This window comes from Pteronotus mesoamericanus, unplaced genomic scaffold (assembly GCF_021234165.1).
Source record: "Pteronotus mesoamericanus isolate MK-2021 breed Mesoamerican mustached bat unplaced genomic scaffold, CSHL_Meso_final contig_32, whole genome shotgun sequence".
In the NCBI taxonomy this organism is placed as follows: domain Eukaryota; kingdom Metazoa; phylum Chordata; class Mammalia; order Chiroptera; family Mormoopidae; genus Pteronotus; species Pteronotus mesoamericanus.
In genome coordinates, this window is record NW_026555134.1 from 14,173,328 (window position 1) to 14,187,885 (window position 14,558).

General features: G+C 38.4%; 1 protein-coding gene across 1 annotated transcript in view; it reads right to left on the reverse strand.

Annotated features, from left to right (window-relative positions):
• The window catches only part of MARCHF1 (membrane associated ring-CH-type finger 1), a 240,864-nt gene that overhangs the window by 59,314 nt on the left and 166,992 nt on the right, over nucleotides 1-14,558 (reverse strand). Inside the window, 2 exon segments of the mRNA XM_054576114.1 lie at nucleotides 8,648-9,409; nucleotides 9,694-9,773. Coding sequence (XP_054432089.1) covers nucleotides 8,648-9,409; nucleotides 9,694-9,773 — 842 coding nt within the window.

Sequence of the window (14,558 nt, forward strand, 5' to 3'; positions counted from 1 at the left end):
CCCAGGAATAATCCAAGGAAGAGAGAGTTACTAATGTGTGTGGATGTTCTAAAAGTCTTCAGAGAACAGGTGGGAAAGTGAACCAGGTGATCTGTGGATCTATGAACCCAGTCTTCCCAGTAACTATGACAACTGCCTGCAATGTTAAGGTAAAGGGAAATATGTATTTTTTCCTAAATGAATATTGAGAACAAAACAACTCATTGAAATGTTATTTTACTTTAAAAGTTTTATTTGTACAGCATATTTTTCTTAGTTTTTAAATTTCAAGGTTATCTGCAGACTATGCTAAATGTGAAACCTAGATGTTTCATGACTTTACTCCCTAAGGCCTATGTTCAATTGCCTTCTTTGGTTGTATCTGCATTTATTTTTTGAAAAATTTTTATTTTATTTTTTTCCATTACCATTTAGTCCCCTTATTTTTAGACCCTTCCCCCAGCAATCACCATACTCTTGTCCATGTCCATGAGTCCTTTTTCCTTTTTCCTCTATCCCTCCAACCCCTAAACTCCTCCCCGACCTTAACTATGATTCTGCTTTCTCTCTATGGTTGTATCTGTATTTAAATGATGTGTTGCAGAGATAAATTATGCTTCCTGCAGTCTGTGGCCACATAAATTCAGAGTTATGAAAATCAAGAGAACTTTCAATAATGCTTTTCTACCTTATTATGTTTCACATCGCCAGCTTAAGCAAAAATATACAGGATGCCCAGGTATATCTGAATTTCAGATAAACAAGAAACATTTTTTTAGTATGCATATGTCCTAATAAAAATTATTTGTTGTTTATCTGAAATTCAAATTTCACTGGATGTTTGATCCTTCACCCACCGCCTTTTCTACAAGGCCATGAAAAAGAAACTCTAACAGTCTGTTGATGCATATTTGTCCACATTTATCAAATCCTATTCTAGTTCTATTGCAAAGGGAGACACACAGTACCTATTTTCCTTGACATGACAGTCCTTCTACTTTGACTTTTGAGTCCCATCTTTTCCTAACTTCTCTGTGGGACCGTAGTAAATAGAAAGTCCCCTCAGTTTTCTGCATTTTCAATCTCTCTCTCTTTGAGCTCAAGGGTCCTCTAAATTGAAAAACAAACACCAAAAGGCCCCCAAATTTATCTTTCCCTCCATTTATCACATTTTCTCTTTTCTTTCCACATTCCTGAGTTTCCATATGATCTTTATCCATTCTGCTTCTTCTCTGTTCATTTCTTTTCTCTTTTAGGACTGTTAAGTGTTGCTATTCCACAGGGTTCTTTAAGGGTTGCTATTCCCCAGTTGAGATACATCTTCTGAACTCTAGACCTTTATATATACTTGCCTCCTGAATATCTGTCTTTGGATATCTGTCTTGTATCACAAACTATCAGTCTAAAACTGAAATCCATCTCTTCCTTTTAAATGTCTCTCAGGCATTGTGTTCATTCTCTCACTCGTAAATGGCACTATAATCTACACAGTTTTCTAAATCAGAAACTTGAGATCACATACATATATATTTATCAAGTCCTGTTTGATTTACCTTCAAAATACTTTTAAAATCTATCTATGTCATAACCATCACTCACTCTCTAGGTCACAGCTATGGCTTTCTAATTGGTTTCCTTTGACTTCAGTCTTGCACCATCAAATCTGCTTTCCAAAAGCAGCTTGAGTAATCTTCCAAAACACAAAAGTGACAGAGTCATTCTTCTCCTTGAAATCTACAGAAATTTCCCCTTGTGATTAGAATACAGTCCAGACTCCTTACTACAGTTGGTAAAGAACTCCATGGTTGTCTACCATGCCCCTCTGTTCTCTGCCAGGCTGCCCTGAAACCCTTTTATACCGTGTCTCACTCCTCTCTGGGTGTTCACATATGCCCCATCCTTTTCCTTGAGTGGATTATCTCCTCTCTTTGCTCCACTTACTCTTACTTCTCCTTTGGGTTTCTCTTTCATTGTTAGTTCCTCAGGGAAGCCTGCTTTGTGCTTCTAGATGAAATGTGTTCCTTCATTTTCATTCATGGATTATTTTTTTTACATTTTCCTGTTTAATTATTTGTCTTACCAACTGGAATATAAGTTCATGAGGGATTGGGCCATTACTGTATTTTCTACTATATGTCCAGCTTCTCAGACATTACCTTAATTCAGAGGAAATTCCTCAGAAATAGTTGCTCAGTGTATGGAATGAATGAGTACACAGATATGATGACAGAGATGAAAGAGGATCCAGTTTAAGCATGATTTTCTTAGGAGCTCAAGCCTATTATTTAAAAATTACCTAAATCAATTTTACAAATGCAAGTGCTTTGTCACAAAGCATGATCCAGTTTCTCTTAAAAAGGAGTATTCTGCTGTGAACATTTGGAGTTTTAGAAATATTCTATTTTCTCACAATTAAACGTTAAAGTTCCTACAACTTGCAAGAATTAAAAAAGTCAAAATACAGACTAATTTTACCATTTTCTCATCAAATCTTTCCTCAAAATTGTTTTTCTTAATGAAAAAAAAATGAGAATATGCCTAATGAAGGCTAGAGGAAAACAATATAAAGTATACCTCTAAACTCACCATCCAACCAAAGCTAGAAGTACAGCATTACCTGGAGTTATTACTTATTTGGGGGCTCTTCTTTTTTAAAGAAACCATTGATGGAATTCATTATTCCTTGTTTTACCATGAACCACCCAATTCCTATAATCATTCCCCTGATTTTTCCAAGTCTTTGTTCTTAGCAATCACTGACTACAAAGCAATCTCAAAAGTCTGTTGGAGGAATTTCTAAAGTCCATAATTGTTCTGAATACAGTGGAGGGCACAAAATAGGTGTAAGACATGGCTCCTATCTTCTAGGAGCTTACTCTATACAGAAAAGAGAACACACATGAAACTATAAGAGAAAAATTGAATACTAAATATGCAATATTTACTACCAAAGTTATGGGAATTCCAAAAAAAAAAAAAAAAAGACTGTTGTGGACCAGAATAGTTTGGGAAAGCTGCATAGAAAAGGAAAAAAATGAGGATAGCATACCTAAATATGAGCATTTCGAGAGAAGGGTAAAGGCATGTAGGAGGGGAAGAAATAAGTTTGATGGTGGTTGAGTGCTACTATATATTTTTTTGCTCCTAATTCTTTTCCCATGTCTTCTGGTTCTGGTACTGCTCTTTTTTGTTGTCGAAATGCCCCTTCCCCAATCATAAGGTTCTAGAGGGGTTTCCAACAGGCACATTTTAAATCCAACTACCCCCCAAGGACTTGCTCAAAGCATAATGCCTCACGGCCCTGGTGACTATGATAAGCCCAAGGATGTGACTTAAGGCAGGCTGAGATTTTATGCGTGACTGCTGGTAGAGAACATTTCTCTTTTCTGTTAGGTCACTGCTGATAAAATGTAAGCCTGAAGCTATCCTTGTCCCACTGTCTCTTACCTCTGCTACATAGAGGAAGTTTATATGCAGTTGGAGAAAATAAGAAGAAGACACAGAGGAGAGAGAGAGAATGAAAAAAGAAAACCCACATTGTTTGAGCCTCTGGAGTCCCTGAAGCCATCTGCATACCTGGGTTTTCTATTTCTGTGGCTAACACATCTCTTTTTTGCTAAGCATGTTTGAAATGGTTTCAGTCCATTTTTTATATTTTATTTTTATTGTTGACACTATTAATAGATGTCCCCGTTTCCCCCTTTTGCCCACTCCCACCCAACCCCTGCACTGTCTTCCCTCTGGCCATCACCACACTGGTGTCTGTGTCTGTGGGTTGTGCATACATGCTCACTCCATTTTAACCTAGTGGAAGAGTCCTGACTGACGTGGGTAGCTTGCTAAGGGGCAGATGTAGAGCATGGACCAAAATGAGACACAGCAATGAGAAAGAAGGCATCACAGATCGAAAGCAAGATCTGGAGGAAGAAATGGCACTACTTAGAGACCAGGTATATTCAGTGCAGAAGAATATAGTTAAAACTGAAAATTCAGGGGGTTTGCAGAGTCACTGACAGGAACAGAGGTGGTTGAGACAAGGAAGTGGGCTTGAGGGAAACGATATTCAAATGACGACATCTGAGTTCCTGGTAAATTTGGACTCTGTCAGCCTACAGCTTTAGTGAGATGACCCACACTATCCTAGTACAACAGTGAAAAATACAGAAAAATAACTGAATTAGGCTTTGTGTCAGCATTCAATAGACTATGATAAAAATAAACTATAATTAGGCTTCCCAAATGCATCCTTTCCATTTTCTTTTTCTTTTCTCTTCCTACTTAAGTTCAAAGAAAATTTATAACATAGAACAGGGGTTCTAAAGATATGGTCTCTAAGTCAACAACATCTGTATCACCTGAGAACACTTTAGAAATGCAAATTCATGGGCCCAGCCATGAAGTAAGGGAATCAGGAACCCTAGGGGTGCACCTGACAATCTGTACTTCAACAAGCCCTATGGTCAACTAATGGCCATTAAGGTATGAGAACTGCTGGTGTGGAGTATTCTTTACATGTTGGCTCCATAAAAGGTGAAGAAATCCACCATTTAGTGCTACGATTTCACACAGTAAGAATGACTCCCTTAGAAAAATTCATTTTCCGAAAATCTATTCTTTCGAAAACTGTGTTGAATATATGCTATCTTTCCAGGCAACGTGAACACCGCAGCAAACAAACCTGATACAGTCAATCACAAAAATATCTTCATGTTAGCAATTTAAAATTAGGCTATGGAATTGACTGCCAGGAGACCTGATTATTGCTTGGGATATCATAAAAGTGTCCCTAAAGAGATGACATTTAAATCAAGAAAATGACTACTAGGTAGTCTGGTGAAGGGCAGGCGTGGAGGTGACGTGTAGGCATCTTAGGCTCTAAAAGAGACAGATCTGGCCACTTTCAGGGAATTGACGACAGGCCAGCTTGACGAGGTCATTGTTAATGATGGGTATTGAAGCTGGAGATGCAGATCTGCTAGACAGATCATGCAGGGACTTGTAAATCATATTCTGAACTTGCAATTCAGAAGCTGTTAAAAAAGCATGATTTAATTCATGTTTTTCCTACAGGTACTTTTTTTTTAATATAAAAAGGCAAAGCTTTTCCCACTACACAACTGTGGCTGTAATAGCATGATGATTTAAATGCCCTGTAAGTTATAACTGGTTAAGCCAAACTTTCTCTAAACACGCTTCGATGTGGTGGGAAGACCCTTAGCACGTCTGCATGGGGAATAAATGCTAAGAACCAAGGAGGAAGGGCTTAGAAGCTTCCACTTTGTGGTTGTGGCTGAGACTGGCCCTGCCTATGCATTTCTGAAGCAGCAGGAGTGCAAGTTCAAGACAACTGCTGCTTCTCTTGTGGGTTATTTTTCTTGCCTTCACAGGAACCCCTGGTCCTTAGGGTGTGTCCATTCAGAGACTTTTTTCCTACAAATGATCTCACTTAAAGATTTCATTCACCTCCTTGGCTTCATCGTCACCTCCCTGAGAACCCATATGTCCTCTCTGACCATGATTACATTTTCATATTTAATATCTTTGTGCTATTGCCCCGTGCCAATGCATAATGTTAACAGCAATTGCAAATATGCCATTGTTTAGTGTTGGTCTGTGTGTAGCTCACTCATGAATACAGAGCCAGCCCCGACTGCTCTCCTGCTTTCTAGTGACACATCTCATATTGTCTGCAGGACAGCTGACCCTTGAATGTCACTGCAACAAAAAATGGCCTGCCTGTAATTGAATTCATTGTGTCTTTCCCAAACAAACCTGCTTCTGACCTCCTCTGCCTCTGTCAGTAGCATCAGCATTTACTGTCTCTGAAGGTTTGGAGTCATTATTGACTCTTTTGTCTTATGCTTTCACCACATCCAAGCATTAAGATCGTTCCTATTCACCTGGTGGGAGCCAGCATGCCGATGTCCCCCCTTTCACTATCCTCCATAATCCTAGTCCTAGTTATCTCAAAGTAGGGTACTTCCACTACATCACAACTCATTCTCCTAAATCCAGGTTCCTTTCCCAGTACACTCTTAGGATACTCTGACTAACTACTCGTATACGCTGCTCTTCATCGAGCCTATTTTATTTAGCAAAGGCTCTTCTGTATTTTTTTTTTTGCAGTGGAATCTTCTTCTCTTCTTAAAGAAACATTATTGAACCCCATTAGAAAACACAGATAGTTATGAAAATTCTCTCATTAAAGATGGGCTAAAGGGAAAGGGAGTACAGTCCTCTTAACCTGTCCTCAACTTTAAAGGCAGCCTCTTTGGCACTAAGAGGCTCATCGAGGCAGTTTGAAAACAAAGATGTACAAAATAGAGTTAAACTCCTTGGGAGGATGTGCATGTTTTGTTCATAATGTCTCTTTAACAAAAATTTAGTTGTAATCAATCTATGCAAGCCTCTCAGCCTAGTCACACAAATTCACACAAAATTCTCAAGTGCACAGCATCATTCCTGCATCCTGGTCTGGGCTCATGGTCTTTTCTCTGTCTCTAGTGCCTGGAATGCCATCCACACATCTCAGCCGATCTAAATTCTACTTTTCTCAATCCCAATAATCCCACTTCTTAAGGGGTTCTCAGAGCATTCCAGCTCTTAGGAATTTTTCTTTCTTCAAATTCCCACAGTATTCCTCTTCTTAAATGCACTCCGTACTGCCTTGAAATTTCAGCTTTTCATGTGTGTGTTTGACTTCTCCTAATAGGTAATAAGCCTCTCATGGGATGAATCAAGTTCTTTTGTCATTTTTTATCCTTGGCATCTCATACAATATGCTGTCCATCGTACTTACTTAGTGGGTATATTTTCATGGCAACTCACAGTGAGAAATAATAACTATAGGCCCATTGATCTCACTTTCATGAATAGAAGTCTAAGTTAAATATCCTGACTTTGAAAATGTTCCTCCAGAGCAGTGCTTTTAAGTTAGGAGAACCAGCCACTACGACTTTAATTGCAAGCATTACTTTTTTTCTCCAATTACCATTAGCCTACAACGAGCTTCTTTGACTGTCTTTCATTCAATTATATTGGAAGTAGATTTGGGAAATGACAGCAGATGGTTGCAAGTGGGAGTTCTTAGTCTAGAGTAGAAATAGTGTTTTAGTCTATCTCCCAACACTTAGTCTATCTCCCAGCTAAGCCATGCAAATCATATTCGAAGAGTACAAGAAAGTCCCATTAATATGTAAATCAAGTGATGTTGCTGCTCTCTAAATCCCTTAGCACAGTGTGTGTGGCCTTCTTCACCTCTCAGGCCTCATCTCTACCACCCGTCCCCCCACTGACAACACTGGCCACAGCAGCCAGCCTTCGGCTTCCTGGCCTGCTGCCTTCCTTCCCTCCTCCTGGCTTCCTGTAGTGGCGCTCCTGCTGGACGGTTTGCCCCATCTCTTTCCTTGATCAATCGCTGTCATCCTTTGAACCCCAGTCAGCTTGTCACTTCCTTAAGAGAGTTCTTCTAAAGCTCACTTGTTAGTTATATGCTCTCATATTCCTTATCACAATCGAAATTACATGTAACTATGAAATAGTTTTGTGTCTGTCATCCCCACCCGACTGTCAGCTAAGACATCAGAGACGACACAGATCTCATGCCTTATGGCATTTGCAAGCCTAAAATAAGACCTGATGCATAATAGATGCTTGAATGAAAAAATGAATGGACATTTTATGAATGACTATCTTATAAAACTTTCAGAGAAACAAACCAGTCTAATATTATCTCCATCCAGAGTTTAATTCTCCCCTTATCCTGCCCTGAAAGGACATAGGCTGCGTTCTCTGGGTTACATGATGCACATGAAACACACATACATGTTTTATAAACTAACCTCAATTTGCGTATAAATAAGCCCAAACAACAAAGCATTATGTAACAAAAACTTCACTTACTCCTTAATGGGAACCAAGCTAAATGTGTTTTGTTTAAAATGGTCTCCTGTGTAAATAACAGCATGGACAGTCCTATGATTCTTTTTAATACTAAGTTATTTTGAAAAGGCGTACAGCTGGGTAAAAAGCTCAAGAAAACAGCTCTGTAGCTATGAAATAAAACCATTATGCACGTTGCGACCTTTCAGTACATGATTATCACTAAAGTTAATGTGGTCCCCTTTCCTGAAGGCTCCAGCGGCCCCCGCCGACAGGTCCCTGACCTGTTTCTCTGTCCTTTCAGTCTTAAATTACCCTGCTGAGTCAAACAATTGGAGAACAAATTAGCACCAACTGCAGAGGAGATCTTTCTGATATGAATTTCTGACCTGTGAAACCTTAAGCCTTGAATATTTTCCTGTCCTGGTGCTAACAGTTCACCCAATTTGCATTGAAGAGTCTCTCACTCATATTTCTTCCAATAGCCTTGTCTTAACTTGAATGAGTACAAAACTCAACTGGCTCGTCTGTCCTTTTACTAGGATAAACCGTTATTCCTAGTTCCTATTCAAACAAAAAAAAAGTGGGGGGGAGGAGGGGAAGTTGAATTCTATTGTTCTTCTCAGGCCTATATAACCTTTTCTCATTTAACCACCTTACATACAACCAGACAAATAATAGCATGAATAAATGTTGTATTTTAAGGGCAGATGTCAAACACTCAGCTAACTCGCAGCAGAAAGAAATACATTTGCACGGCATCAAGTGCTTCTCTAGAGTGACTGACCTGCATATTTTTAAATGCTCAGGCCCCACACGGTAGGTGGCAGGAGGCTTCTGAAGAGGGTCATTCACCTGGAACCCTGAGTCATCCACATACTTGCCGCCTTCTGTGACTGCCAATATTTCAGTGCTGGAATCTGTTTCTGAAAATCTTTTGTTGATTGGGTCATTTTGCCTAAGACTATGCAAGAGCTGTGGGTCCCTGCGGTGGTACCTGCCTTTGCTTTCTTCATGGTTCCTTGAGGATCTCTTAATCTCACAGGATCCCCTAGGCAGGGAGAGACTGCACTCTTGGTACCATGTGCCTTTTCCTCTGCAGAGATTTAAGGAGCTACTCTCACATTCAGTCAGCTCTTCTCACTTTTTACCTTTGGAGCCCAGATGTACCAGATCAATTCCATTAGGAGCAGAAGCCCCATCCAAGTTTCCACATGATTTATTATTATTTCTCCTTCTATGTGACAGTCAGAATTTCTCTTGGGCTCTTCTTTTTGCCTGAATCCAATGACTCTCATCTATGGAAGACAAATCTGAAGAATCTGTGTAAAGCTCACTCCATCTGGGGCTTGAGATCTGGAGGTGAAAATCATTTCTTCGCCCTTTTATTTGTTCTTCTGCATGTTCATATCTCTCAGAGGCCCTTTTCCTCCTCCTAGGCCTCTGTTTCACTGATTTCTTACCAGACTCCTTCCTAGCAGGGCTCAGCACCATTACAGGGGTGCATTGCTCAAATGCGTCTTCTGACATGTCATGCAAGAAGGCAGATCTAGACAAAGCAGCAGAGGATGGGAGATGGGAATGGAGAGGAAAGCCATGGGAAAACAGAGAGAGAATGATGAAAATGATAGCATGGACCAGAAGCTGATAAACAAAGATTAAATGAAGAAAATGCACTAAAGGGGAAAAAAAAGCCCCCAAAACCTTAAGCCTTTACAAACTGCATGGACAACAAAAGGCAGAAGAAAGAGCCACACAGTCTCAGCATGTAAAACAAGAACACAAAACACTGCTCTGAAAAATATTGAGTAGAACCATTTGCTGAGCACTTACCTGCAGATGTCCTGAGTAGACGGACAGACAGACAACCTTGACTGGCTCCGGGGAGCTGTCCCTGTGGTTGGACTGCTTGCCTGGAGAAACAAGTTAGATAATTTGGCATCTTGGTTAAGGTAATACATGGTCGAGATCTTTCTTTTTTTCCACATGTTTAAAAAATTACAACAAACGTGGCTGGCAGTCATGTTGATTACAGCACAGCTCACAGAATGTAGGAAGTTAGAAGTCCGTTTTGCAAAAGTAAAACTCAATTGAGGAACTTGAAACAGCTGAGATGCTATACCACTTTGCTGTTGCTTCATTTGTGAGAGAGGAAGATGATTATACAAGTTTCTATTCTACTTACTGTAAATATTTGAGTGGATGCCTTATTTTAGTTTGGAAACAAATGGGTAACACTTGAATATCCCGTGATACATAGGACATAAGAGGCTATTAAATGACAAGGCTAATAATAATCCAGGAAGCCTAAATAACCAAATAGCCATTAGATTGCTAGCGATTGCCTGGAGTTAACATTCAGTCACAACACGGACCCATGAGATAATGTATTTGAAAACACTCTGTAATATTTAAAAGCCTGCAGATATTACTACTTTAGCTTTGAAACTAATAAAATCTATCCATCATAACATTATTGACCTTTCATATATTTTAACTCTGAGGTTGTACTGGGCCCCAAATTAAGAGATCCAGAAATACTTCAGATTGTTGGTACAAAGTCTGAGTACATTTCACTAAATTCCTACCTTTCTTCACTCTCTTTGATTTCTTTAACCTGTTGTATTTGATACAGATGACAATAAAGCAAAAGCTAGAGTGTATTGAAAATTTACTGCGTGCCCTGCATTGTGCATTATCTACGGTCTCTTTAATTCTCATAGTAATCTCACCAGTGGAAATTAATAGCAGTTTTGAGTGAATATTATATGCCAATCACTGTTTCAAGTAATTTTCATATGTTTACTTATTAATACTCACAAGAAACATATGTGGTAAATACTGCAATTATCTCTATGTTCCAGATAAAGAAACAGCAATTGGCACTGTTTCTTACTAGTAGGTGTTAGAGCAGAGGACTGGACGAGAAATCTTGCCCCTGCATCTGTCCTCTTATCCACCTAGCAATACACTTCTCTTTTACATAGGAAAAGATGGAAGTGCTAGGCCCAGATTCAGCCCAGTCTGACTGCACAGATGAAATACACAATTTTGCCATGAAGAAAATAACAGTAAGGGTAGAAAAATTAATCTCAAATTTCAAAGTAGTTCTAAAAATTTCAGTTAATTGAGATATTGTGGGAACCAGAGAAAAAGAAATGAATTCTAACTCAAGAGGTCAAAAAAAACTTTCAGGAGAAGGCATGGTAGACTGAATAATATTCCAACCACCCCCCTAAGATGTTAACATCCCGATCCCTGGAATTTGTGAATATATTTCCTTACACAACAAAAGGCACTTTGCAAATATGAAAAAGTTAAAGATCTGGAGACGGGAAAATTATCCTCGACTACCTTGGTGGGTCCAATGTAATCATCAGGAACCTTATAAGACAGAGGCAGAAGCCTTAGAATCAGAGGAGACAAAGTAAAGATAAGAGCAAAGGTAAGAGAAAAGGAAAGATGCTACCTTTCTGCTTTTAAAGATGGAGGGAGGGGTCCCTGAGCCAAAGAATGCAAGTAGCTTTTAGAATCTGGAAAAGGCAAGAATTAAGACTGAAATCTATTTGACCAGCTGACTGATATAAAATTAATTCTAGGTGGTGTCACTTTTGATTCATTTGCTCAGCCAGCATGAATTAAGGATGGGTTATGTAATAGATACAATGATGAGTTCTGGGAATAAAGAAGTAGATGGCATCCTGAAGGGGCTCCTTGTTTAGTGGAGAAGAGATGTAAGTGAATAGGTGATTTAAGTATATCCTGATAGAGCCTAGTAATGGGATTCCAGACACCTAATGCAGAATGGATCAGAGACTTAAGTTAGTGCCACAGAGGAGATGGCACCTGACCTCAAAAGGGTGAGTGGGAGTAAAGTGGGGGAGGGAAGTCCAGACAGGAAGAATGCACAGGAGCACAGAGGAGAGAGAACACGGCTTGTTGGGGGAACACAGAAAGTTTTGTGATGCCTAGAGGAAAGGTAGTGAATGAAATACAAAGTGCTGGTAGCACAAAGTCAAGATGAACGAGCAGACAGAAGTCCTGTATGCCACATTGAAAGATAAGGGTTGTATCCTCAAATAAACTGAAAGTCATTGACGGATACTCAGCAGCAAATGGAAATGATTAAATCTGGGCACCGGAAAGCTCACTTTGGTAACTGGAAATTGGAAGGTACAGAAGTGACTGCAGCAGGGAGAAGTACTAGCAGTCCATTTACCTGGTATACGGCAGGGACTGAGAAAAGGGTTGGTTTAAGCAATACAGCCCCAACTGGCTGTTTTATTTTTATCTATGACTAAAATTACTTGAAAGATCAGCTGAAAAAAAATAATATGGGGAAACATCGAGGGAAATTCTTTAATAAAAGCTAATGAGATCAAGGGTTATAGCACTTTTATCAGATATCAAAACAGTATGACTTCAGGAATTAGAAGTATATGTGGGTGGCAAAGGAAAAAACACATCATTAGAATAGCAATCTATCATCTACTATCTATCTACCTATCTATACCTTATTACATAATAAAGTTACATTTCAAATCAGTGGGAAAGGCTAGGTTATTAAAGAAAGAGCAGGGGAAAAATGACTAGTTTCTGTATTTGGAAAAATATAGAGCTGGATGCCTTCCTTGCTGCCTACACTGAGGTTTAGGTGGATGAAAGACTTAATTGTAGTAAAATAAAACCATAAAAGTATGTGAAGGACACATAACTGAATATGTTTATAATACTTTGGAAGGGAATCCTTCCTTAGGATGGCAAGAAACAAAAAAAATTAATATAGGAACAGACAAATAAACATGATATTTAGGATAATAACTTTTAATTTATAAAAAAATAAAACACATACACTCACATACCAAAAGCAGCCCCCTCCCAATTCAGACATAAATAATGTCATATTCATAACATATATGATAGCCAAACAGCCACTTTCTCTAGTATTCAGAGATCTTTTACAAACCAAGGAAGAAAAGTTGATTGATCTTTGAGAAGAATGAGTAAGACACACAGACAGTTCACACAAAAGGTATTACATGTAGCCAAAAGCCAAATATAAAAAAGACGCTCAATTTCAGTAAGCAAACAAATGCAAATTCAGTTACCAATGGTATTTACTTTCACTAATCAGATCAGCACATTTATAAAAGATTGCTAACACCCAGCATACCGAGGTGGGGGAAGCCAAGCATCGCCATATATTGTTGAAGTGTGTAATTGTGAGTTGGCGCTACTTGTTGGAGGGCAATTTGGTAAACTCTATTAAAACAGAAAAAGTCTATGTTATTCAAGTCAGAAATTTTAATCATAAGAATCGGTTTTGCTAAAACACTTGAACAATTGCCCAAAGATATTTTCATTATAACAAGAATGTTTATTATAGCATTGTTTGTAACAGCAAGAAATTGGAAACAACCCAAATGTTTAGTTATTTACAATGAAATACAAAAGTCATTAAAAGGAATGAGATACATGCACACATAATCACATGTGCATTGGTAGGATATATTTTTATGTGAAAAGTCAAGTTTCAAAATTATATATAGTATGATCTCATGTGGTTAAATAATGCTTACATTATGTATATTATCATATGAATAGGATACGTTTGGAGAAATATATATCCGAACATTAGCAGTAATTATTTTTTGAGGTAGAATTATGTGAAAACTTTAATTTTTACATTATATATTTCTATACTATTTAAAATCTTTAACTTTAATAAAAAATTTTAACCATATTAATGACAATGTTACAAGCGACAACTATTAATTCAAGAATCAAGATGTGGGTTTTTTTTCTTGCAATAAATGATAAAGTCATTCCTTATTTAGCCTCTTTGTCCTTTACTTCCTATCCTCAATTAAATGTAGTCAATATGACATCCACATGATAGAATTGTTAGAAGGATAACATAGTACCATTGGTCAGGTAAGTGTGTTGTAGCGTGTCCAAGGGTTGTAATAGAACATTATCCTTGGATTATGAGAATTCCTTTTACTTATTCACAACAAGCCATGTTTTCTCCCCACAAATGGACTCAGTGGTATCCCCTTATTTAAAAAGAAGACACATGACAGCTTTAAGTCAATGATTATTAATCCTGGCTAAAAATTAGAATCACTGGGAAAATGTTTTTAAAGGATTACTTCTCCCCGGACCTGTTTTAGAATCTCTGAAGAAGGGGATCCGGGGCACAGAACCTGATCATCACTGTTCTTAAAAGCTGCCTCAGTGAGTGGCTCAATGTATCCAAAATTAGGAACCTAAATTATTGGCTTATGTCAAAGGGGACATTATCCTACTTCAAATTCCATATGAGTTTTTTTTTCCCCTGAGATTCCAGTGATAATATTCTTGAAAGACTGATTTTTTTAAATAGAGAAAAGTGTTTTCCAAATTCCCAAATCTCACTTTTATATATATAGATGCGATCTTGGGCTTCCAGTTGTAGTTTTACTACAAACTATAGCAGAGGGAGATAAAAGGTATGACTTAAAGGAAAAGAGGAATCACTTTTTGATTACTGTTTGCTCCTGAAGAGCAGGACAATACAGAAGGGACAGAAGAACAAAAGAAGACATTCCAGTGGGTTGAGCATGGTTTGGGGAGTGGACGTGCGGGGCAGGGCAGGGTACTGGGAAGACGCACCAAGACATGCTTGGGAGCAAATCAAGAGCACGATGCTTGTTCTT